The 27,264-nt window shown below is 38.5% G+C and overlaps 3 protein-coding genes across 3 annotated transcripts; 1 reads left to right on the top strand and 2 right to left on the bottom strand.

Moving 5' to 3' along the window:
* The first annotated feature begins 398 nt into the window (after window positions 1–398).
* LOC148168834 (uronyl 2-sulfotransferase-like) lies at window positions 399–8,627 on the top strand. Its single transcript, XM_088046381.1, has 5 exons — window positions 399–825; window positions 7,701–7,858; window positions 7,917–8,057; window positions 8,114–8,277; window positions 8,327–8,627. Exons 1-5 carry the CDS (start codon window positions 469–471, stop codon window positions 8,479–8,481), a joined length of 975 nt encoding a protein of 324 aa, XP_087902507.1. The 5' UTR covers window positions 399–468; the 3' UTR covers window positions 8,482–8,627.
* Window positions 8,513–27,264, bottom strand: LOC148168832 (obg-like ATPase 1). The gene is made up of 10 exons (XM_088046380.1): window positions 27,150–27,264; window positions 26,211–26,394; window positions 17,687–17,747; window positions 15,250–15,377; window positions 15,026–15,201; window positions 12,868–12,945; window positions 12,047–12,144; window positions 11,249–11,395; window positions 9,298–9,394; window positions 8,513–8,874 (listed from the first exon to the last, which is right to left on the bottom strand). The coding sequence occupies exons 2-10, from the start codon at window positions 26,389–26,391 to the stop codon at window positions 8,641–8,643; spliced, it is 1,200 nt and encodes a 399-aa protein (XP_087902506.1). The 5' UTR covers window positions 26,392–26,394; window positions 27,150–27,264; the 3' UTR covers window positions 8,513–8,640.
* LOC148168833 (adenylate kinase 9-like) lies at window positions 19,189–26,195 on the bottom strand. The gene has a single exon (XM_088046377.1). It carries the CDS (start codon window positions 25,359–25,361, stop codon window positions 19,695–19,697), a length of 5,667 nt encoding a protein of 1,888 aa, XP_087902503.1. The 5' UTR covers window positions 25,362–26,195; the 3' UTR covers window positions 19,189–19,694.

Genomic DNA, 27,264 nt, shown 5'->3' with positions numbered 1-27,264 from the left:
CTCCCCATTTTTACCACAAGGGTAATTTATCTCTCGTGAAATATGCAAATACGCTGCACTTTGCGCCAGTTATCTAACGAACCGTTAAATGATGCAAAATTCATTTAAGCTATTAATTAACGGAGTCACACAATTTGGTGAATACGTCAATAATTGCGCAATTAATAATTTATACCAGTTTCAGAAGTTATAAAACTGTCTATCGCAATTTGACAATTTATAGAGTAATTTAATCATCTCGAGTTTCGGTAAATTTCACAATTAAAACAAATTTCTTGTCACTCCAGTTGGGAACATCCTGTTCAACAGATTACATGAATACTTTCATTCACCGATCACGAATTATAGTTATATATCAACAATTTTCTGGCGGGAGTATTCAGTCTTTAAATTACCTTTCACCTTTATTTAAAGGATGCCCACAGTTCAAATCGACCCACTGACATTAACACATCTCAAGTAAATAAAATGTACCGTAAAGTGCGTCAACAGTGGCTGTTATTGCCAATTTTGATCATGTTAACATTTAGTGGTTCATTTCTCGTGATGAAGAATCATCATCCAATCAATGTTTATTACGTGAAGACGACTGTGAGAACAACCGAAACGTCGTTTTCGGTAGCACCGATGAAACATGTTACCAAGTCGTTAGCAGAGTTGGGTAAAATGGACGAGATTAATAAATACGTTTTGTTTTTGAATCAAATCCCCAATTGTGGAGCAGAAGTGTTGATTTTCTTGCTACAGAAAATGCAAGGCCCTAATAACTACAGGCATGTGAGACTCAAGGGCCAGAAAGGCGGAAGTCTCAGCAGGATTCAGCAGGTTCGGCTACTTTTTACTACTACTTACAATCTCATCATTTTGGAACCGGTTTAGACACTATTTTGAGAAAGACAGAAATTGCAGTGTGGTAGATAAGCAGAAAGCGCGAACTGAGAAATCTGATTCATTTCATTTGTGTACAGACTATAAAATAATTTAGCTACTTGGACAACACTTTACAAGGACGCTTTTTGTTAAAATAAATTTATTTAATAACTAAACGATCGTTCTCATTTTGGATCACGCAGCGAATGCATAAATAAGTGATGTTATCCAATAAGTATTCCTTGTATTTAACATTCTTGTCGTCAGAGTCGGATTAGCATGTTTCATTCTCAACATAAATATTTGAGCTGATAAAGTGACCAAACACTGATTTTTTAGAAAGTAGGAAAAAATTCACGCGCATTTTCTTTTACGTGAGGGCATCAGTTTCTTAAGTCGACCCTGTAAAGTGACCTTAGTACCTCAATTGTGAAAAAATGACATTTCGAAAAGCCATCATTTGAAAGTGGATCAGTGAGATAAACTTATTTGTAACTTTACCGTTTTTTGGTAATTGGACCTCGTTAAGCAACTTTATGAAAGTCAAAATCTTCTTGGGAAATTCTTTCGCCATTAGTAATGTTTCATGAATCGAAGGACTGCTTCTAATAAGGATGTGGTATTTGCTCTATTCCTTGTTTCTCGGTGAAATTGTCACTTATTGTTTTCGGGACAATAAACTCTTCTGTTTAATTCAGCGGAAAAGACACACTTGATTGCATAGTTATGTAAATACTATGTGCATAATGGAGAAATTATTTAGTACGCGCGCTTTGAATTTACATTGTCAGCCAGATTGTATTCTGAAAATAGTTCGGACACGTTTGATAAATGGAAGGTTGTTTGCCAAAATTCGGGTCTGGAGATCTCCATCATTACCCGTTTATTTATGCTTTTCGTGCCAGAAGACTAATTTTACAAATGTTAGGTGTAGTAAGTCGTAATATTGAAGAGTTGTTTATTTTAGTATTCAGAAATTCGGCTTTTTATAACAGTGAAAGAGAAAAGATTTTCATGTCTGACAAGATGGTATTTAAATAGTCAATAAAACGGTGATAAAATACTAACAGCATGTCAAAAATAAACCTGCAGATGTGGAATCTTTAAATTTGTTTAGTTCACGAAATTGCATGCTGGATTGCGCCCAAATGGAGAAATAATGTACACAAATAAAACAATAATTATAGATAATTTTACAATAGTTGGAAGTTACAAGTTAAAGGCATAAAAATGCCTACAAAATTGCGTACAAATTTTTGGTTGGATTCCTTCAAGAGACTAACTTTTTTTATTGAATGAAGATTTTATGTTCCACAAAGTAAAACTATGCCCAATTTATAGTAATAGCAACAGCCTTTCTAGGATATGTATTACCTTGGGGACAAATATTCTGAAAATTAGAAAATTAGAATGTTACTTTTTAACTTGAATTACTAAAAAAAGATAACATACAAAAAACACATAAATCAGATAAAAAAAAACAAAGAAAAATGGTATTTTAAAAGCTGTTTAAATAAATTTGTGGATGACTAATCTTTAATCTGACATTTAAACATAGCAAGAATTGGAATTTTTAATTTTGTGAATTTATTTGGAGTAAAAAACATACAATAAAGTAATTTTATGACTGTTACTTAACACAACACTTAAATACACAGTAATAAAAGCATATCTGATACACGAGGAAATTCTATATTTTTTATAAAAATAACCACAAAGATTATAAGAGTTTTATTTTTATTTAAAAATACAGAAACCCAACATAGAAACTTATTTTCCTTTTAATGTCTACAAAATTGCGTACAAATTTTTGTTTGGATTCCTTCAAGAGACAAACTTTTTGATTGATCTTACTCAAAAAGAATAAATTTTATGTTCCTCAAACTAAATCTGTCCCCAATTTAAATTAGAATGTCATTTTTTAACTTTAACTAAAAAAGGATAACACAAAAAACACATAAAACAAATTAATGGTATTTTAAAAGGTAAATAAATTTGTGGATGACTAATCCTTAATCTGACATTTAAAAATAGCAAAAATTGGCAATTTTAATTTGGTGAATTTTTATTTGGAATAAAAAACACAGTAATGGAGTAATTTTATGACTGTTACTTAACACAAACACTAAAATACACAATAATAAAAGCCTATCTGATACATGAGGAAATTCTAGAATTTTTATAAAAATAATCACAAAGATAAGTCCTCATTGAAGTATTATTTTGAGTTAAAAATAAACCAAAGAATTTATTTCCCTTTTTTTGATATTCTCGTTATCCCAGTTCTTAGACAATAAAATTAATTGGCATTTTAGAACCACCGTTATCAAATTCCATAATTTCACATTATAATTATGTTTTGTGATAAGACTAAAATATTTCTAAATCGTAAAATTGTGCAATGTTGTAATAATCCGAGATATGCAGTCCCTATTTTCGTCCATTATACTCAAAATTCCCATATCAATGTAAATATTTTCCCACGTTGCTCAAACAAAATTTTGAAAGTACCTACGTCAATGCAGGTCTGTCTAAAACCCGATAAGACCACGTACTTATCCATAAAAACGCGTTTGTAAACAATAATTTATTGTTTTAAAAATAGATCATAAACGCTAATCAATACCCGTCGATATTTGGTTCTTGAATTTTTAAAAAGTCAAAAAGAAAATTAGAATGTTAGATTTTTCAAGCGGCCATGAACTTGATATAAACCAGCACCGTCCTGTGGCTAATAAGTTGACACCTTTTTCGGTGAAACTTCATTAATATTGTTACGAGAAGATTCTGGAAGCTTCGAGCGCCAGCGCTGGAATGTTCCGTGCGTTTCGAGAATCGCCGTTTCTAGAAGGTCGCTGAGTCATAGGCGGAACTCCCGAATATTCTCGCAGCGCTCCAGCATTAGGCTAGTAGTAGGGGAATATCTGTATATAGGGGAGTAGCGATAGGATTGGAGATAGTCTAGTATTTGGAAGTCCTGTAAAGTGAATAATTGTGAAGTACGAGAGTGTTCATAGTGCACAATAAAAATTGTTATTGTTACAAGCGAGACTTTTGATTTTTCGGCCAACGTGACAACTGGTGTCAGAAGTGGGATCCCGTCCAGCATTGTGATCGAGAAAATTCTGGAATTTTCGATCGGAAAATTCGTGACATTACCGGACTGTGACATTGTTACCTGATTGTGGACAATTTTTATGCCTGTTCAAACCAGACAGCAAGCCGCAGAAATGGAGGCGCTGCAAGAATTGATGGCTTCGATGATGGCGAAAATGGACACACAACAAAAGTTGATTACGAATTTAGAAGAAAGAAGACAAAAAGAAGAAGAAAGAAGACAAAATGAAAAACTGGAAGAAGAAGAAAGAAGACAAAAAGAAAAATTAGAGGAAGAAGAAAGAAGACGAAAAGAAAAATTAGAGGAAGAAGAAAGAAGACGAAAAGAAAAATTAGAGGAAGAAGAAAGAAGAGAAAATGAAAAACATGAAGCAGAAGAAAGAAGACAAAAAGAAGAAGAAAGAAATACCTGTGCGGGTGGCAAATATCAACCCTACTCCAGTCACGATCAGGAAGGGCGAGCTAGTTGCTGTGTGTGTTCCGATCTCCAGAATAAGTGACGCACAGCCATCAAAGAAAAACGTGAAGACCGTGAAAAAGTTAAAGCTGGAAGTAGACACGAGTGACCTTTCTGAAGAAGAGGCCCTTAAAGCACAGGCTTTCATCAAGAAGAATAAGGACGTGTTCGCCGTTGAGAATGAACCATTAGGAAGAACGAACATCGTTCAACACAGAATCAATACGGGCGACCATCAACCCATCAGACAGGCACCGAGAAGGTTACCGTGGGCGAAGCAAGAGCAGGCCGAACAGTTGGTAAAATCCATGCAAGAAGAAGGGATTATCGAAGAATCCAACAGTCCTTGGTCTTCGCCGGTTGTGCTCGTAACCAAGAAAGACGGTAGTACAAGATTCTGTGTGGATTACCGAAAACTCAACGATGTTACCAAGAAAGACAGTTTTCCATTACCCCGGATTGACGACACTCTCACAACTCTGTCAGGGTCGACGTGGTTCTCAACCTTAGACCTGAAGAGTGGATATTGGCAAGTGGGACTTCATCCCGAAGACAAAGAGAAGACAGCGTTTTCCACGGGAAGTGGCCTGTACCACTTTACGGTTATGCCTTTTGGGCTTTGCAACGCACCCGCTACATTCGAAAGACTAATGGAATGTGTGTTGCGTGGATTGACGTGGAAAACTTGTCTGGTTTATTTAGACGACGTTATGGTCATGGGTAAAAACTTCGATGAACACCTGAAGAACCTTCAAGAAGTGGTAGACCGGTTTAGGGGTGCCAATTTGAAACTTAATCCGAAAAAGTGCCATCTATTTCGGAAGAAAGTGGAGTTTCTGGGGCATACGGTGTCATCTGAAGGAATCAAGACCTGCGAAGATAAGATTCAGGCGATTAAGGAATGGCCCAGACCCAAGGACAAGCACGATGTGAGAAGTTTTATTGGACTTTGCACGTATTATCGGCGGTTTGTAGAAGGTTTCGCCAACATTGCTGCACCTCTGCACAAACTAACGGAAGCAAAGGCCTCATTCGACTGGACATCAGACTGCGAAAGCAGTTTCAAGCGACTGAAGTTAGCTTTGTGCACTAGCCCGATTTTGAGCTACCCCAGGACTCATGGAAAGTTCGTCTTGGACACAGATGCCAGTAACATCGGCATTGGAGCGGTGTTATCGCAGGTGCAGGATGGAGAAGAGAGAGTGATCGAGTATTACAGCAAAGTGTTGAGCAAGCAAGAGAGAAATTACTGCGCTACAAGAAAGGAATTGCTGGCCGTTGTAAAATCTGTAGAGCATTTCCACAAATACTTGTTTGGCCACGAGTTCTTGATAAGGACTGATCATGCTGCCCTCACGTGGTTACTACAGATGAAAGACGCCGAAGGACAAGTGGCTAGGTGGATTGAGCGGCTACAGCAATACCACTTCAAAATCAAACATCGACCAGGAAAGCAACACAATAACGCTGACGCTCTCTCTAGAAGACCTTGCAAGGATTGCAAGCAGTGCGCGAAGATTGAAGGGCCATTGCCGGTAAACAGGATGGTTATCGGTTGTGATGATGACTGGACTACGGAGAATCTTCGGAAGGATCAACAGGCAGACCAGGAAATTGGGCCACTGCTGGAGTGGAAGGAAGCGGATAATGGAAGGCCGCGTTGGGAAGATGTCTCGGAAAAGAGTCCAGGGTTGAAGGCGATGTGGGCGCAGTGGGACTCACTGCTAGTAGAAAATGGGGTACTGAAAAGGGCTTGGGAAAGCGCAGACGGGAAGAAAGTAACCTCCCAGTTACTAGTGCCCAAGAATAGAGTCCCCCAAGTACTCAAGGAGGTCCACGACGGGACATCAGGCGCTCACTTCGGAGTGAACAAAACCTTAAGTAAGATTAGGCAGCGGTATTACTGGGTTGGCTGCCGGGAAGATGTCGAACGATGGTGTAGGAGATGTTCAGTTTGTGGGGCGAGCAAGGGACCTCGAACGCGAACTAAAGGAGGCATGAAACAATACAACGTGGGAGCCCCGTTCGAGAGAATCGCTCTAGATGTGGCCGGGCCATTTCCAAAAACTGATGACGGCAACAAGTACATCTTGGTTGTGCAGGATTATTTCAGTAAATGGCCGGAAGCGTATGCTCTTCCCAACCAAGAAGCCACAACAGTAGCTCGAGTCCTGGTGGATAATTTCTTCAGCAGGTTTGGAGTTCCACTCGAAATGCATTCCGATCAAGGAAGGAATTTTGAGTCTGGCGTTTTTCAAGAGATGTGTAAGCTGCTGGGAATTAGGAAGACTCGAACCACACCCTTGCACCCGCAATCCGACGGCATGGTCGAGAGATTCAACCAGACGATGGAGGAACATCTGTCCAAGGTAGTGGAAGAGCACCAGAGGGATTGGGATCGTCGACTGCCCTTGTTTATGATGGCCTACAGAGCTGCCATTCATGAAACCACGGGAGAAACACCAGCGAAGATTATCTTTGGAAGAGAGCTGCGTCTCCCTTGTGATCTTCTGCTTGGTTCGCCTGGGGCGGAACGAAAGGAAGTACCGGAATTCGTCGACAACCTGAGAGAGACCCTACTGGATACACACCACCTTGTGAGGCAGAGGATCAAAATGGCTAGTGACAGAATGCGGTCCAGATATAATGTGACGGCTAATCATGAAGGATTCAACGAAGGAGACTTGGTGTGGTTATTCAACCCTCGGCGAAAGAAGGGCCTATCTCCGAAGTTGACACCTACATGGGAGGGACCGTATAAGGTGATCAAGAGGATCAACGACGTGGTGTATCGGATCCAACGCAGCGCCCGTTCAAAGATGAAAGTGGTTCATCTAAATAGACTTTGTAAATATCACGGAGAATCAGGTGTTTGGTCTGATCGGGACGATCAGAACTAAGAGGGGGGCAGTGTTACGAGAAGATTCTGGAAGCTTCGAGCGCCAGCGCTGGAATGTTCCGTGCGTTTCGAGAATCGCCGTTTCTAGAAGGTCGCTGAGTCATAGGCGGAACTCCCGAATATTCTCGCAGCGCTCCAGCATTAGGCTAGTAGTAGGGGAATATCTGTATATAGGGGAGTAGCGATAGGATTGGAGATAGTCTAGTATTTGGAAGTCCTGTAAAGTGAATAATTGTGAAGTACGAGAGTGTTCATAGTGCACAATAAAAATTGTTATTGTTACAAGCGAGACTTTTGATTTTTCGGCCAACGTGACAATATTCATGACTGAAAATGTAGCAGTGATGTTTTTTGCAGGAGGAATTTGTCGATGAATTATACAAAGTGATGAGAGAAGAGGCTGTTCCATTAAGTTTTGATCGACAACTGTCTTTTATCAACTTTACGCAGTTTGACAAGCAGTCACCCACATATATCAACTTAATACGAGAGCCAGCTGATAAGGCCATATCAAGGTTATTATTATTATGACTGTGATTATGATTACCAAAACACGTGTTTCTAATGTTCTAGATCGTTTTATTTTAAAAACCGCAAGGAAAAAAATGGAATTATCAAATGTGTTGGTAGGGGGGCAGATAACTGCACTGATGTGCTAACAAACAAGCGGCAACTGACCATTCCTTATTTTTGCGGACATGACCCTAAATGTTTGTAAGCTGAGATCCTAACTTCCAGGAGGCTCGTCTTTATCCTTTTTTTTATTCTAGACTTGACAGCGAGTGGGCTTTACAAACTGCAAAAAGAAACGTAGAAAGATACTATCCAGTGATTGGAGTTCTGGAAGAAATGAATGCAACTCTTGAAGTTTTAGAGCACGAAGTGCCCTACTTTTTTAAGGGTGTGCAGAACGTGTACAAAGAGAAGATGATTGGTTCGTACATTTTTTTCTAATAATAAAAATTCTAAAAACTTTGTTTCAGAGCGGTTCATTAGCAGCAAACGCCCGCAAGTGCGGCCAAAAATCCGGAAGTACTTCCAACGAATCTTGGCAAAGGAATACGAATTTTACAATTGGGTCAAGCGGCGCCTATTTAAACAATTACAGATGCTGTACGGTGATCACAATTCGCACTGAATGCCAATGGTATAAAAAGAAACGAACCAAAGACTGTACATCCCTTTATTATACGACATTGATCTTATAATGCAAATATTAACAGTTCAAGCTTGAGTAGAAAAAAATCATGTTTACATATAAATAAACCATGACGCAAATGGTCATTGTCATTGTTAATCATTTCTTCTTGGCATCCTTGAGACCAGCACCAGCATTGAATTTAAAGAAGATGATATCTCCGTCTTCTACCACATAATTGCGGCCTTGTTGTCGATACTTTCCTCCGGCTTTGCAAGCCGCCTCAGAGCCCTCTTCTTTGAAGTCGACGAATTTCATTACTTCCGCCATGATGAAACCTTTCTCGAAGTCAGTGTGAATGCGACCTGCAGCTTGTGGCGCTTTCGTACCTTTCTGTAACAGAGGGAGCCACGTGTCGGAAAACTGATTCAAATCGAACTCGGATCAATTAAACTAAACTAAACTAAACTAAACTAAACTAAACTGTGATTGCAGGGTCGGTGTAGTTGCGTGAAAAAAAAGCGCCGACATGTGTAGCACGTCTGAACATCCCCGCCGTGAAATCGCTAGAAAATTTCAATTCGTCCCCATTTTTCGTCGGCATTCTTATGCAAATCGTCGAAAGACAATTTTAGGGTAAGGGTAATTTATTTAGTTTGCTTTGCCAGACGTTTAATGGGCCTTTTATTTTCACTTGTCGTAGTTCCGTCGCATTCAGAACGCAACGACCAAGTTAACTTTTCAATGCAGGGATAAAGAGACATTCGGGGAGAATAATTCGAATATGCTTCTGTGAATATATTAAAGAATACCAACCTGAATCGTCCAAGCTTTCACTTCGTCAGGACCAGCTGTAAAAAAGTATTCTAATTGGAGGGCTTTGTAGCCTTGGACGATGATTTTGTCCAGTGCACTGAAAAAAGGAAATTATGCAATCAGAAAGGGTTGCAAGGCGTTTGATAACGACGAAATAATGGCCCCAAAGGGCTGTGGTTTATCAGATAAACAGTTTGGCGCATTCTGGAAAATTGTAATTTCGTACACATTTTTAGCAATCAGTTGTTATGACAATGACTGATGAATTTCGGTGCTTTAAGGGGCACAACCAGTGTGAAATTTTGAAAAAATCGATAAAAATAAATATTTTAAAGAGTTTTTGAGTTACCGCTATTAGTATAATAAACTAATACAGTTATTAACTATAATAAAGTTATCTTTAAAGACGTTTTTCTCGTAACTACATTTTTCAAATTTGCTGCAGTTATAAGTCAAAGACAAATCATCCGATCGTCTTTAAAATTTTTTGTTTGTTTTTTTTTGTATATGGTTTTCTGTGCGATGACCCTACAGTTTTTTGATCTTATAAAAAATGTAATTTTGAAGTGCCAAAACTTTTTTTCAAAACTCCGCCATTTTGACAAATTTCAAAATTTCCCTGTTATCGAGGGTCATCGTACGGGAAATATCTTCTAGTTTAATAATCTTTTTATTTTATTTTATTTCAACCGCTGTGATGGCCGCAATCACGGCAGCAGTGAAGGGCCTTTTTTTCTAGTGGCTTAAGAGATTCTTAATAACTCGGCCAGAATTAAATATTTTCATCTAAAAATTTCAATTTTTCGGTATTATTTGTGTTAAAATATATTCTCCAAGTTTGAAAACATTTCATGCAGTAATTTTGTTTATAAAAAATTCCAAAAATCACCTATTTTTTAAGCGGTCACACTGGTTGTGCACTTAGCACAGCTTTGCAAAATGGTACTCCAGTTAAACTAAACGGAATTAGTTTTTACAATTAATAATAAAGAAACTTTGTGCGCCTCCGTCATTTTTCATAGCATTTGAGATACTCATTTGCGGCAAAAAAATCATCTTTTTTAGGCCGCCGTCCGTTTTTTGAGACCGGAAAATGGCATTTGGCGGCCTAGGCCTCCAAAACGAAACTAGTTAATTTTTCGATTTGAATGCAGTGCTACCAAGTTATCTCTTCTGATAAAATTTCCCTAACGGAGTGAATGACGTTCCAAATTCATATCAAAAGCGAAATAGATAAAATAGGTAATAAATATTGCCGGCACATAAAATTTTGTCTGGAAAATGCTTTGAAAAATTTTCCAGTCTAATAAAACAAATAACAATTATTTCTTGAGAAAGCGTTTTTAATAAGCGCAGGTAAACAACTACATATTTACCTGCTTATGACCCATAAATTGAATATATTCGCAAAGCATTCGCAAAGAAGCAAACGCGTCCGCTGCCATTCATTAGCATCAGACGATATTATCTTGAGGGTAATTTCATTGTTTGAAAATGGCACCACCCTGAAATCGGGGCTCGTCACGTACAGCCACGAAAAAAAATGATGATGATGATGATAATATGGCAGTACGAACTTGTGCCTTTAGTTTTTGTGAATGATTCACAAGAGGACCAGACGTATCCATCGTTCGGTCTCTAAACCTGTCATTATATCTGAGATACCGACAGACGTGGTCAGGATCTAGATGAATATGTCATTTGATCGTTATTTTTAATGGAAGAGGAGGATAATATAGACGGGCAACACTTGGGGCGATAACACGAAATTTCGATAAAATTATACATAATTTTCGAGGCAGCTTTCAATCAACATTCGTTATTTTCAATGATCAATTATTGTTTTATTCGCTTCAATTTTTGAAAAGGATTCGACATCGCGTGGCGATAATCGCGATTATAACAAAGCCATACATCACCACTAATAAGACAAGATGTACAATTAGCTCACCTGGTGGCGTTGTTCTCCTCCAGAAATTTCTTTCGAAGGGCTGCATCTTCGTATTCTTCGATCAGTTTGTGCTCGAAAGCGCCGGAAAATGGGATAATTAGCGCCCCAGGATCGTTTTTGTCAACCCATTCTTTGATCTTTATTAACCTGTCGAGGAAAGAATAAAAAAAGCCGTAAAAGTTACGTGACGGACAATGGAGAGCCGTGAAAGGAAAACATGTTCTTTTAATATAAATAGTCGCTTCAATAATACAGGCGGTTCGATAATATTAATAACAGTGAGGGGTGGCTTCTTCTCACGATTCTAAATTAATAAAACTTATCAATAAGGTATAGAGGGTACGTAACTTATTCCACATTGCGATAGGAGAGTTCTTATCACCAGAGTAATTAAGTCTTCTCCGGCTCTGTGACACACGAGTTACCGGTGTTGAATAGTGAATTAAGCGCGATTGATAGTATCCGCGGTGAAGATCAAAGCAATCAACGACCATTATAGGACCAAGAGTAGTACGAATACTCAGCACTCCTGTATTGTTGGTAATTAAGCCAATGTTGCCGCCGAACATTGCTGCTCTATTGTCTGAAGTGGAGAGATACTTTTGGTCGCCATTACCGTGGATGAGGTTGCGTTTAACAACAAGAGATAGTTTGAATGACGGCAATCGGGAACCGATTCAAACTGTCCGCATAGAAAGTTTTTTAGAGCGATTTAACTGTCACAAAATATTGATTTCGTTCCGTTGAATATTTTATACGGAGATTATTATTTAATTGTAAGGGAAACAACGCACTCACCATTTATTTTTTTTCTTGATGTAGTCCTTCTCGGCGAGGTTCACTAAATATATCGTTGGTTTCGACGTGAGAAACAAGTAGCGGTTCAAAGCTTCAATCTAAAAAAAAATCGATCGATTTGAATATAGACACTCCTTTGAGCGCCAACCCTTTCACTAAATCGCGACTTTTCCCTCCTTGGTAATTAATAACTGATGGTCTGAATAAATCTTGTAAAAAACGTCTTTATTTTTAATGCCGCGGAATAATTTTGTGAAAGGATTTGTCAGTTCCGTGACCTAAACTTTGTAATTAAAACAGAATCGTGCCTCCACTTGTGTGAATGATAAATTTTTAAAGATTCCTGCTGCGAAGTATTGTCACTTTGATCTGAGATCCTCCCAGTGCGGTTTCAGCTACTTAATTTTAAATCAAATGGATTTTACTAATTCATTGTGGCGGCCGCGCCGAGATATTAAAAAGAAAGGTAAAATGAATTGCATCTCATAATGACTGATGATCTCTGTCTGAATGAATTACATAATCACCGATCGTTTAAGTTTGAATTCCGATTATTTGGGCATGTCATGCGACAAACACGATGACTCTGTACAATGCTAATGTGCTATAATATTATCACCACCTGGTGCTTTTCTTTTTGTCGACTGGCATTGACACTCAGATAGGGTTCTTTAACACAGCAGGAATCACTTACAGTGTTGGCAAGACATCTAACAGGTCGAAAATGACGAGCACATTCCCCACCAGTCGATTTATCATAAACTTTTTAACGCAACAAATGACAGATGAATCGTACTTAAATTTTTCAATTTTATACTCACATCCTTAACGTCCCAGTCGCCAAATCGTATGTGTTTCTTTTCGTCGACTAACACGGCTTTGACTTTAGCTAACGCGTCCTGTAACAAGTGGAAAATGAAAGATTAGCGCCTTCGACCTCTGACCTCAAACGGACGATGAAACTAATAAGGCAACACCTGTGGGGTGGCGACCGCCCGCCGGCTTTCGCGGCGAGATGCTTCTCTGCAGGGGGTACCCCACCTTTTCGAGGCCCGTGCCCAGCAAGAGGCAACCTGTCAACCATTTGTACTTCGTAATCGAATTACGAGTTTTATAGCCCCGAAATCAATTAAGCCCTTGTGGTGGACAATTCTGCGTCGTCATTGCACAAAAACTGACGGCAATTCGGGGAGACTGCAGCGCGCTGGAAAGCGGCGGGGATTTTGGGGTTTTTTGCTCGCAGCTCGCTAAATTTTATCATGGTTTTTGCTTTTATTGCAACAAAAAAGATGAATTTTTACGCAGACAATAATGAGCGGATTTGAAGAATTCGAAGAGGAATCGAGGATTTAAGGGGTTTAAGGGTGGAATTCATAGTCGTCACCTAAGAAAACCTAAACTTTGCTAACTTGACCGTTTGGAATTCATAGACGTTTCTTCCCAGCTCGCTAAGTAAAAAGTTAGGAAAACTTGGGAAAAATTTAAGGAAAGAGAACCCGGCGACTGACTTAAGATAAAAATTGGTTCTTTTTTTTGAAATTATGTCGAGTATGACTTCAATTTTTGATCGAATATGCTGTCACTGGGCAATTTGTGGTAATGTGTAATTATTTTTTAGGGGATTTCTATTGTCACTAAAAGAAACGTGCGTGGGCTCCTAAAATTGAAGACGTCACACTTAAGAATTTTTTAAGTTAGTATTGCTCTTCCAATTTAAGAATGAGTTTTTCTCGAGATTTTTCTTAACTTCTTAACTTAAGTAAGATTTTATTTAGTATAAGGTAAGAAAAATCTTAGTATCGACTATGAATTCCACCCTAAAGGCTCGTTCGCACTAGGCCAGTAATTTAGTCGAGTAACTCGCAATTTAGCAACTAAATTGAGAGCAACTAGCCAAAAACTGTTCACATTACACAAGTTTAGTGAGTGGTAAGTCGAAATCAAAATGAACAAGATACAGCGCAAAAAACTAAATAAGATGATAAATTTTACTGTAATGGCTATTTTAGAAGAGGTAGAGGAAATTATTGAGATAAAAGTAAATAAACTGTGGGTACGAAAATGGATCACAAGAAAATTGTCTGATCAAGGAAATAGCATTGAAATATCCTAAAGAATACTTTGAAACGTTAGGAATGACTAAAAATTGTTTTATCTGTTAATAAAAATCATATGAACATATGACTAATGAACTCGACTAAAAGCAACATGTTCGAACTGGTTAAGTGTTCAATTTAGTACGATAGTGAACGGTGGTGGGGGTTGCTACTCGCCCAAAACATGAAATAAATGGATTGACTTGACTAAATCATTTATTAGTAAACTACTCGACTAAATTTTTGTGGTTCGCACATGTTTAGTTACTAAATTACTGGCCTAGTGCGAACGAGCCTTAAGAGAGAAACGGATAATACGAAGATATCTGAGGCCAAAGAAAAAATATTCTTTTAATGATCTCAGAAAATATTTGCAGGAAAGATATGAAAAATTCGACGGATGAAGAATCAAGAAATGCATGAAGGAAGGCAAGAAACTGTAGATATCGCCGAAGAATCAGCATGAAAGAAAGAAAGGAAGATGAATCGGCAGAAGTCCCCAGCCCTAATTTGCATTTTACACGTCTCCAGCAAAATAAACGGGATGTTAAGCCAGAGGATGCGTGTCAGAGAAACAAGTACCCAAAGAGATGACTTTACACTTACGATATGGAAAGTACAAGAAATGGATACGATATTATGGAAATGAATGGCGCAAGGGTCTTGTGTGGTCTAAGATTTCATTACGATTGAATACCGACCGCCAGAGCACAGCGGGGCGAAATCAGTGATGTTATCCCGTCTTTAACATTGTATTGTAATCATATAAACGGAGGTGTTGGCGTCTCCAACATTCTTGATGTTACACTCATTGTTGTTGATGTTTTATTTTTATTAAACACGTCATCGTCGTCAGGTCATAGAAATGATGAACTAGACTTACATATTCGGGCTTCAACTTCTTGTCGCCGCCCCTTTGGACAGTTCTCTCTAGTTTTTCAAGATTCTTCATTAGCGTGTCCTCATCTTTCAGTCTCAATTCTTCGGAGATGATGTCTAGATCTCTGACTGGGTTAATATCGCCCTCCACGTGAGTGACGTCGTCATCTTCAAAGGCTCCTAACACACCAATAAAAAAACCGGAGGATTAAAAGTGGTGAAACTTACGGCAAAGATGGAAGATGGCGTCACAGGCGCTTATGTGGCTCAAGAACGCGTTTCCTAGCCCTTGGCCCTCTGAAGCTCCCTTGACCAAGCCGGCGATGTCCACCACGTTGAGAAAGGCGGGAACTTTGCTGAAAACAGAAACCGGTGTTTGGAAGCATCTTAAAAAACTGTTTTTCTGAGATAAATTTGTATTGTTAATGGTTTGTGTTTGTGGAGCACATTATTGCTTTATGTTTAGAGTTCGCACACAACGGTCTACATCAGCACCCTTTGATCTGAACTTAATGAAGATCCTTTGTGTCCCGCTCTGCTGACCTCATCAGACTTGCAGATTGGCCTGGAAAGAGACGCTTTTCTACACGGCGTTTTACTGACGTTTTCTCCCCAATTTTATTTTATGGGGACCGGGCGCAGAGCAATCTGCCGTAAAAAGACGCCAGATATTCAAATGTTGAACGAAATCGCGCTCATTCGGGGCAATTCTGGCTGAATCACAATAATTTTATTGCGTTCTCGACGGATAAATAACGATTATTGGCTTTCATGTTTGGCCTCCGACATACTTACAGAATATGCTCCTTTAATGGGGCGCTCATAAATAATGCCGTACATTGTATGTTCCTCCGTTCATTAAATGCCAGATCCAATAATTTAGGATGGCAATTCCTATCGTCTACTCTCAAATTAAAAAAATTAAAGGATTAATGGATACAGTAAATTAAAAGTTGCGTTCATCCCGCGTGTAATTGTGCTCAAAGCTCGACCACTGAAATGAAAACGATCCGTAATCATAGAAATTCGAGAAAATAGGACAAATTGGTCCACTTCACTGTGGTAATAGTGAGTTTTAGTCTATAATTTGTCGCGATTTAGCAATTTATTTTCACATAAAGACAGGACAACCGAACGGAACGCCTACGGGTGAATCGAGCCGTTATTATTATCATCGACAAAAACTTTTTAATCATGGGTGTTTTAATTGAATTTTTCAAATAGTGTTTATTTAAAATTATTCACAAAATGGAATGCGACGTCGCCGCCGGCGCCATCATTGTAACCCCGACGACGCTCCGCCTTTGAAACCGCATTTAATTTACGTGATTATTACATAAAACGGGGTAACTTTTGGAGGAAATATGGCTTTTGTCAACGCACATTTGTCACGACAACTTGAAATATTTCTTTTATCAATTCAATTTTAGGGGTTGTTGTTACGGGTGGAGGCTATTTACAATTTAAATTGAACGTGAGCTGTCTAGTGATGAAGCACAGAAGCAGTCCTTGGAGTCCTCGAGCACATTTATCATTGTTAATAGCTTAGAAATTATAATCATTTGCACGCGGGACATGCTAGAAAACCGCCCTTAATTTTTCCAAAAATTTTATTTCTAAATGAAGGCATGTAATGACATAATTTTCGTACTAATGCGGTAATGTTCTAGTCTCGAGTCATTACTGGAGTTTTATTTATTTAGCGTCCACCACGCCCGCATATTAATCCTCAATTATGTTCATATTTTATTTACTCAATTAAAATACGATTAGGCCGAAGTGGAATGCGAAAAATCGAAAGACAAAGTAAATTAGCTTTTAATTCTTTCTGTCGATTTGGAGCCGAAATATTTTGACCTGGCGTGGCGTCACTTAACTAAAATGAAATTTAAATCGTCAGAACGCTAAATAATCGGGTCTAGACTATTGTCGAACCAGGAATAGCAGAAGCCGAAGACGCCTTTAATGACCTATAATCAAGCAGCGATTGAATTTTTTGGTAGAAAAGTATCGCGTTCAGATCAATTGCACCCAGCAATTTAGTGAAACAGTCGTTTTGGCAAATAATGGAAACAAGGCGAGTCCTTATGACTGAGTAAGGTAATCGGAGGTATTATCCTTCTCGTGTCGACTGACGGTCCGTCAACTGCCGTATAATGTTCCATCCAATCGCACCACATTTAGTCCATGGTCTATGGCCTTTGACACGCGATTACATCTGTTATGCACGAAAGATGTGTCGTAATTGGCTTTAATGTGCTCATATTCTGGATTTATTGATAAATGAAAGGCGTTTCACACCACGACAGCTCAAACTCAATTTGCATTTCTCCGAAATAACTAATGGACGAGTAACCATGTATATTATTCTAATTCAGGACGATATTCAAATGGTCGAGACCAACTCGGTTCGTATTGTCCATCGAGGTAATTGCGGTAGTCTCCTCTAATAAGGGTGCCGCCAATTTAACGGCGCCGAAACGACGGTGGGAACTCTACACAAATATTAGGACACACCGTCCAAAATATTCCGAAAATTTTAAACTACCGTTAGGCAATCACTTAACCATTTAACCTAAATTGACGGAGTGCCGCCATCGTCTTCTATGATTTTACAATAAACTCAAAGTATCAATTTTATTCTTGGGGTCATTAGCAAACTCACCTTACTGGCTTAAAGTATTCACACAGATAATCGAATCTCTCATCCGGGACAGGTACGCGACGTGCTGAAAAATAAACTATGAGAACATCGCAAGATTTAATATTGCCGATGATAATAAACACCTCATTCAATAAATTGCATTCGGAGGTAACAAGGGAGCTGATTATTACTTAATCTAAGATACAATGAATTATGGCCTCGCCGTTCTAATATTAACAATGCTGTAGAATACTTATAGTCTTTAAATGTTTTTTTAGTTGTTTTTTCATATTTTTTTCCATTCTTCATACAAAGTTTATTCAAATTCTCATTAAATCCTTTTGATCCTGCAATTTTTTTTGGATCCTTTGAATTTCTAGCCCAGATTCATCAGTCCTCTCAAACTCATTTAAATTTTTTGCATTTTTATTTGATCTTTTTTCGTCCCACTTAATTCTTTATCTTGATCTTTTTTGTCTCTACAGTAAATACTGCAAGTTGCTGTCACGACAGTTAACTCTACCAAGCAAAATTTTAGTGCGAAAAACTCAAATTTTAGAAATCCTGATTTTGAAGTCCAAGCAAAAATTTTCGGCATCCTCTAGTAAAAATTGTAATTTTAGTAATTTTAGAGCTACAGCTACGAAATTTGGGAAAGTTACTATTTTTGAGTCGTGTATTAACTATCAAATTTCAAAATCATAAAACGAAATATTCAAATTTAAAAAAAAATGAACAAATGACACTTTTTTGTGCATAATTTAATTATACTAGATTTCAGTTCTTAGCGAGGTCCAAAGGTCGAACCTGGCCCGAAATTTGGGACTGTACCCAAAAAGTGTGTCGAGGAATGTACTTTTTGGGGACATTTTTAAACACCAAAAGTTGCCGACATGTATGACAGCATTTTGACAGGAACGTCATAATTGTAAACACTGATGAGACATTTACATTTCGCGTTGGAATAATATCAAAAACTGTTGAATTCTTCCGAAAATATGAAGTTATTGTCTTACAAATTGAGATGGTTTTTAAATAAGTGGTTTCTTTATTGGTTATTAACAGTGAAGTAATAAAATCTCGCTAAGTTTTTTGAAACAGGAATGCTTACTCAATTAAAGGATTGAAGAATTTTGATATATTTTGATATAATCTTGTTCCAAATTGCCTTTTTATAAGTTTGGGGTACCTTTTTGTACTGGACGTAACCTATCATTGCGAAGTCTTCAATGGCAGCTTACGCATCGGTCTAGTTAAAGAAATGGCCGGTATCTTACTTTTTAGTGTTTTAATACGTACTTTCAACTTACAGTGCACTTTTTAAGAGCCAGAAAAGTTTAAAAATTTAAGCTTGTAGGTTAGAGTAAACAAATCTATTTTGACAAATTGACGTATGACATGATGTTTTGAAGAAGAGGAGATTTCTTCAAAACATCCCAATTAGTACCAACTTTCATGCATTTTACTAACATAATACAATATACTGGTCACTCATGTATATTAGTTAACATTAAAATGGGGGCCTCGGTATGAATTGAAAAGAAGTATAGCTAAGAAATCGATCCAATAGCAGTTTTGGACATCCAACCAATGAATGATAAGTTGATAAGTTACGTTCGAATTGGTTGCTCGGGTGTGTTTTTTATTATAAAAACTTCTTCGATAAAGAGAATGTCAGCCAATCGCATAAATTCTTTTTTTGGTTTTAATCCGATTTTAATCACATTCTTCATTTTGTTTTTAGAAAAGGGTGGTTCTTTAAATATAAATTTCTAAAGTGTCTTTAGTTTTTGTTCTAGAAATTTGTAATTTGGCACGATTAATAAGCATGTTAAAAGTAGTAACCATGGCAAATTTCGTTACTGTAGCATTCAAAGTAACAGAATTTCCAATTTTTTCGATCCTCAAATTTACAATAATAAAAGCCAAGCATTCACAAGACACTCAACGAATCTAAGAAAAATACAATACGAATTAATGCTCTCAATGTTTTATTTCAAACTAAATACAAAAACTATCCAATTCAAGATCATCTCCACTCATCCTCGTCGTCTTGTTCAACTTTTTCCGGCGAAGGAGGATCGGGTTCTTCGTAATACACCTGTGGATTTAAATACTTTTTCATCAGCTCCAAATACTTGAGCAGATTCGACCGCCTCTCGTGAAAAGCCCGCAACGCGTCTTCATACAACCGCAAATGTTGAGTTTTCGGATTGCGCGTTTTCAGATTCAAGCCAACAAAAACGGCAGCAGCTTGTGAAATACTCAAACCGGGAATAATCGGCCTCATTACGTTTGTATGGTGTACGGATCTAACAAGAATCTCGGCCAAGTATTGTTCTAGCATTCCCAGTATCGGAAGATTTCGATACTCTAAGGCGGTCTTTTCTTCTTCTTCTCTAAAATTAATGACTAATCCGCAGAACTGGTTTGGATTGTACATAAAATTTGTCATGCAGTCGGGGCTATCGAAGATGTACAATCGACCTTTGTATCTAACAGCATAATCTGAGCTTCCCTTCATCAGGACTTTGTGAGGAATGTTCTTGATGTAACAAAAGAGACAGTATCCACCTTCCACAGGTTCCTCTTCGTCATCTCCCAAAACAACTCTTTCTGGTAATTCCTGTGGTAACAACACGTTACTTGGTGGAAGAAATCTATCAGGCTCTCGCAAGAACGCTTCGATATGTTCGTCGCACAACCAGTAGAAAAACTTCTCATAATGAATCAAACCCGTGCGGTCTGGTACTTCACCTCCATTTTTCATCCGTCGGGAAAAATACAAACAGCCTGGACAATAACTCTTGTAAGAACTCTGCCGCTCTAGAAACTCCAACGGCGTGACAAGCATGTTAGCCAACCGCAACGGCCAATTCAATTTCACATGCGAATAATAGTGTTTACGTTCGAATGCTACCGATAAAGTTACTTCTTTTGCATGTTCGCCGATTCCCCAAATGCAACGATCGACTGGTAACTTGTAGATATTTTGGTACTCACGATCACACCAATCTCGAAACTGCTTCTGGGTCAAATACCATTCTTTTAATCGATAATCAATAAATCGCGAACTGTAGCGTAATTTTCTATCAATCTCTGAAGCTTGTTTGGATAACTGATCTTTGGATATTTCCAAGTCGAAAATTAAATGGGGCACAAGTCCTAAACGAGACAACTGAGTCATTTCGGAAATAGTGTTTGGGAAGCCATCATAAAAGAAGCCTTGAGTAAGACAGTCGCCGCAGAAAGAAGCAGCTTGAACGCAACTCATCACGAGTTCGTCGGACAATGTTTCACCTCGACGTAGCACTTCTTCAACCGCACTGTTTAAATTAGTGTAGAGCGGATTCGATATGATGTAACGAATTGCCTCTCCACGCGTTATTATTTTGAGGCCCAAATCACGCACAAAACGGCTTGCCAAGGAAGATTTGCCACTCTTCGGTGGTGCAATTGCAGCAACACATAATGGAATTAGAGGACAATTCACGTTTTCTTGACTCGTGTATTTTAACGGATTTTTGAAGAATCTCGCCAAGTTCTCTTTACCGTTGATAAAATAAATGTATTTTCGATGCAACACTGGGTATATTTTATCCTTTGCCTTTGCTGCAAAGTACCCGTGCACGGACTCATTTCCATCGTAGTACCGAACTGGGCAAAGTCTCCCAAAGGAACTTAGAAAGTGGTAACCACCTTCCAGCAATTTTTCGGCTGTTTTGGTCGGAACTTCGTAGCACCGCTCAAAGAAGGAAAGACCACGAAACTTGATATTATTACCGATTATGAAGGCCTGTCTAATGATTTTAACTTCTTCTTGTTCACCGTTGATTTCCACGAAAGGAATAAGTTCATAATCGCAGATCGTCTTCACTTCTTCCAAACTTTCGGTGAACTGATCATAATTATTGTCTATTTGAGTTGTCCAAGTTTGCACACGTTCCTCATCCGTTTCTTGATCCTCTTCGATCTCCGGTTCTGGAAATTCTTCGTCTAAAATCCGCATGGCTTCATCATGTTCTTGTTGTTCCACAATGGAGTCGATGCTTATCTGCGTGTCCGATCTCAAATGATCACCAACTTCTTCCAAATTCTCTTGTATCTTCTTCGCGTAGCGTTCCTGTCGCTTTATTTCGATCAATTCGTTGTAACGAGTCTTTCTGAAGTCCTCCCATTGTTCATGCACTATTAAATTCATTGCTTCTTGTTCTTTGCGTTGCTCCTCCACTTTTTTCTTCCATTTGTTCAAAGTTTTCTCCAGAAGTCTTCTCAAATTGTCTTCTCGTGACATCGCAACGTGAAGAATAACATCTGGGATGGCTTCGTGAGAAACCATAAATTCCAGAGCGTGGGGTTTATCAGGAAAACCATCAACTACAAAACCAACATGTGGATTTTCAAACCAAGTTTGGGTAACCCAACTCTCTAACCACTCAGATGATATCATTTCTGGTATTTCTTGGTCTTTGACACTGAACATGAGACTCATAGAACTAAGATTTTCCACAGCTATACGGTAAGTTTTCTTGAAATTGATATAACGCACTCCGAGGTTTCTTGCCAACTTTTTAGCGATCATCGATGTTACTCCTGGGTCTGTACCAAGTACGCATATTCTTGGAGGAGGAAACTGCTTCGGAGATCGAGTCTCCGGGAGATATTTTCTTGGACACGTAAGAAACTTATTCAGGTTTGATTCGTTAGCACACAAGTAAATCTTGTCTTTGAACTTGGCAGCAAATTCTTCTTTACCGCGCCACAGTACGAATTTAGTGTTGAAAGTAACAGGACAGTAATAGTGAGTGTCTCCGTACCTTCTGTGTTTGGCTATAAACTCGTCAGTGACTACATTTCCGCCTTCGCCTTCATCTTCAGTCGTTGCTGCTAGTGTTAAAAATTGTTGCATTTCTTCCGCACGATCGGCTTCTGTGAATTTCGATGATGATAGTCGATATTTATCTCGCACTTTGTTGATCATTTCTTCCAAAACTTGCTCAGTTGTTTGGTTTTTGATATCTATTATCACCGGATGAATATCATGCGCCTCTAGAAAATTAAGCGTGGAAGTAATTTCTTGGTTGTACGCCTCAAAATCTTCGGTAAATTTTTTTAGTAACGCTTCAGGATCAATTTCTGTTTCTTCGTAACCACACGCATCTACCAATTCCGTGACAATTTCTGCACAAAACGTTTGGGCTGTTGGTTGAGGTGCCCGATAAGCAGCATCCCGCTCATTTATGTTGAGGAGGAAATTACGGAAGTTCTTAAACTCTTCTTTTTTCTCGTTCTTGAATTGTTCAATGAGGTAGTCGTGATCTGACGTGATTAGAACCACGACTTCATGTACGGGAAATTCGTCGATGACTTGCTTTATTATATTCACGTCAGTAGTCATTCCATCGATTAACCAACCATTGTGCTCGCTGAGAATTTCGGCGCCTCTGATGCTGCGGCTGTAGATTTCATACACGTTTTCTTGTGCGAGCTTTTTCAGTTCTTCTAATCCGATTTCGTCTAGCTTCGTGTTGGCGTATTCGAAGACAAACGGGTCGTGAACTGAGGGTTCTGCAGGTTCTTCTTTTAAGTAATCGGGGAGGTAGTCGCGGAAATCGTTATTTTTCAAGAGGCTTTCAACAGTCTCCGCGGAAATATCGGTGGGGAAGTTGAGTTCGGAGAGTTTTTGTCTGCATTCATCTACCTTATTTGAACTTTCAATTCTCAACGCGAATGAGGACATCGATATTTCAAGGGAGTCTTTCATAAGTTTGATAAGCTCGCTTAGCAAAGCTTGGGAGTTTCGTTCCCATTCTGCCGTTTTTTCTTGGGATTCGACCAAACGCTCCTGCTTTAGAATTTCTAGGGCTTCGGCAATGGCACTCTGCTTCACCTTCGAACGATGTTCCACCACGACTTCGTTGAAATACTCCCTGTGCATTTCCCCAGTTGTTAGTACTTTGGAGTTCAAAATATAACTCAAGCACTTTGTCACGACCGACTTCCCCGACAAAGGAGGACCAAAGACAAATCCGTTAGACCCAGGTTTTGGGAACGGTGGCAAAAGAAACATGCGCGGATTTTCGACGAAGTCGTTATAATACGATTCGTTGGCCAAAAAGTAGATTTTCTCAGCGAACTCAACCGCGAATTTTGGGGCACCACTTTGATACTCTCCGTGGAACATAGACACTGGGCAAAAGGACCCCCAGTTTGACCATCGCCAGGGATGCATCGGACTCACAACGTTCCGCTTGGAAAATCTGCGAAAAGCATCTTCAAGAGATATTTCGTTGATATCATCCGGTTGTTGGTCTTCACCGGCGTCTTCGGACGAGTTGACAAAACCTTTAGGTACCAGAACTGGTTGCAGTGGTAAAATTTGAAGCCGCAATTTAATGTTGTTTACCATTTGTGAAATGTAAGATCTTCCGTCGACTTTAATGTAGTATTGTTGATCATGTTGTAAAACCTTGAAGTCTAAGAAGTTGACAATTTCGTTGTGATAACGACCAAGTTGTGTGTTCACATTCGCTATCAAGTTCTCCGGAATTTTGACTATGTGGCGAAGCGTCGGATTTTCCGCGAATGGGTTTAAACCACCATAAAAGAGATCATCTGTTAGAGCTTCGTTTGAAGGACCTTCAGTGTAGAACATCTTCACTTTTTGCATATCAATTTGGTTGTTCGTGTACGAGTCAAAAAAATAATTACTTCTTTTAGTGACAACATCAGAGTCTCTGGAGTGAATGTAAACGATCACAAAAGGCTCCCGAAAGAGCCCAAAAATAAAATCCAACTGCTTCTCCAAATCATTGTTAATTTCCGCGGGTCCACAAACGGCGCTCTCCAAACTCCATTGAAAGAAAATATTGTAACCACTAGGAGAGGCATGCTGATCAGATCCTCCAGTGTCCGACTTTTTTTCCGAAGATCCGTGTCTAGATGGCTCCTCGATGGAGACAGCAACTCTCGCAGAAAGATCAGTTGTGAATAAAGTTTGATCGAGCAACTCCTCGAAAATCTCGCGGACTGTGAAAACAGCAGATTCTGAAGAAATCGGATCTTCTTCATACAGCTCGTTTGGTATTAATGGAAAACCACAACAGACAAACCCGCGGTGCATAACATCAGGACGCTGAATCCTCCTCGCTAGAAGCCTTATCAAAACATCAATTCCTATAGAACGCCCGCATCGCAAGTTAAACTCGATGCATTGTCCCGGGCGTCTGTCACTACCGATTTCGTCTTCTAGAAGTGTCAAGGGATCGATATAAACACACTTCCAATCATCTGCCAATCGTTTTGCTAGTTCTTCTTCACCCAGGCCTGGTTTTCCCAAAACGATAAAACACACAGGAAAAGAGTAAAGATATTGATAAAGAGCGTTTTTTGAAGAATATTCGTTGACAAAAACTCGAGGTTCTTCTTTTTCAAGAGAATCGCTGCAGCGCCGGCTTTCCAGAAGGTGGTGGACTCGAGCAAAAGCATCAACATCTTCGGTGAAGGGGTAGTAAGAGTTCACCGAAGGGTAGAAATCTTCAAAGTCTTCTGGGGAGGTACTGAGAGTTGGTCGCGATGAAGAAGATTCTTTTTTGGGTGGTAAATTGCGGATGTGCTGTTTTTTTAGGATCACAGTTTGATTTGCAACGACATTGAGGAGAGAATTCTTTTTATACACATATTCTTGATTCGGCATTATTGACGTGTAACGGTAAAAACGTCAAGAAATTAAAAGTCAAAAAATGGGAAATGGCGAAATTCAGTTTTTTGTTTTTAGCGTTATTTTTCTCTAGATTATTATTAATTCTAACTCATTAATTACACAGTCCAACAAAATTTAATTTTTCTATTTTTTCCGAAGAAGTCTCAACGGTTCTTCATAATTTAAACCTTATTGTGTAAGAATCCGTCGACAGATTGATCATATCAGTTCTTGTTTTTTTGATTTTCAATTCAATTTTTGAAAAAGCGATTTTGGCAACAAGAAAAGGAAAATCAAAAGTCTGACTGTCCAATTTAATCAATTTAAGTGTAAATTTACGATTTTCTTCAATCTCTATCTGGTGTTTAGTCTTAAATCACAAAATTTTACATGTTTTTGGTCACTGAATCTTCTAAGCGATGTTGCTCTAACATTTAATGGCATTGTCTGTAGAGTAACATCAATTTTAAATTTTCAAAAAAAACTTCAGAAATACAATATTTTTTTAAAGCTGGTTTAGCCTAAAATTTGACATTAAAGTTGCAATTTTTTCGAAAACTAGAGCTGTAAATCCAGAAACAGCTTTTACATCATTGGAAAAAAATGTACTGTTGCGCAGTGTTATGATATGAATGACGGGAATTGTTTTGTTTTTATCAAGAATTTCCTGGCCAAAACAGGTAATTTACATCAAGGCCGGATAACAAATCTTGTCGATATAACGTTTTTTCAGCAAAAAAACTAAATCCTGCTCAATCCTTCTAGACAATTTAGCACGATATTCATTAAACATGCGCTGATAAGAGCGCATAACAAAGCTAGCCTACAATAAAAAATACTTATTTTCATTGGGATCAATGGTGCAGAACGGAAAGTTTTCAGCCGCCGCGGAGCTCTTAGTGAGAACATTGAAGAACGTCGATTTCCCCACATTTGGTATTCCAACGATGCCCACCCTCAAATTGGTGCCAACTCTGCCTATAAGGGGCTTCTTCTCCGGTTCTTGCACTTTTTTTGGTGGCATGACCTGCAAAATTGCAAGAAAGCAAAATTATTTTCATGACAAGCTCACGAGTGAGTTGAGCGCTTTTTTGTTTTGTCGAACAAACCATTTTCCGATATGCAAATGGGCGCTTATGCGTTCAAATAATAACACACATCACAGACTGCAACTTAATTTGCACAAAATAGCAATTTTCAATCTGATACCGAAATTGTAACTTAGGGATTTTGCAGAGCGTTCACCATTTTTAAAAAAGCGCAACATAATAATAAGTTCACTGTTGCATAGGCTGCAATTTCGAATTTACCATCAATTCCAACTTTCATATTAATGTAATTTTCCTCACAGCGGCCTCGGGCTTATAAATTCTCCGTTATAATTTCAAAATTCGCTGATTTAATCAATAATGCGGACAGAAATTACCAATACTACAAATCGGTTCAGATTTAAATATACCGCAGTTATGGATGGAGATTCCAAGCGCCGATAGAGGGCGACGGTTGACATAAATCGGATTTCTATTATTGCCACAATCTTTCTACAAATTTTAAACAAATAAAGAACAAAACTACAGAATTTCCATTATGATACATTCAAAGCTTTAATTCACGAAATTCCGTAAATGACATCACAATGTAGATAAAGTGTCACATAGATGAGAAGTAACACGTGAAAGTCACTTAACCTCAAAAGATCAATATGTCGAGAAAATTTAATAATTCACCGAGGTTCTGACACATTTGTTATGTACAGGTGGTTTACATAGTTTAGCTACTTACGTGGACGAAGTCTCAGTCAATTTCAATGAAGGAAAGGTTGAAAAACAGCAATTTAACACAATACAAATCACCGCCGGTAACCTATATTTGACAGATGAGCGATCTTTTTATAGAA

The sequence above is a fragment of the Gnatocerus cornutus genome, chromosome 9 (assembly GCF_029298725.1).
Source record: "Gnatocerus cornutus isolate USDA-ARS CGAHR chromosome 9, icGnaCorn1.1, whole genome shotgun sequence".
In the NCBI taxonomy this organism is placed as follows: domain Eukaryota; kingdom Metazoa; phylum Arthropoda; class Insecta; order Coleoptera; family Tenebrionidae; genus Gnatocerus; species Gnatocerus cornutus.
This window is presented reverse-complemented; position numbering and strand designations above follow the sequence as displayed.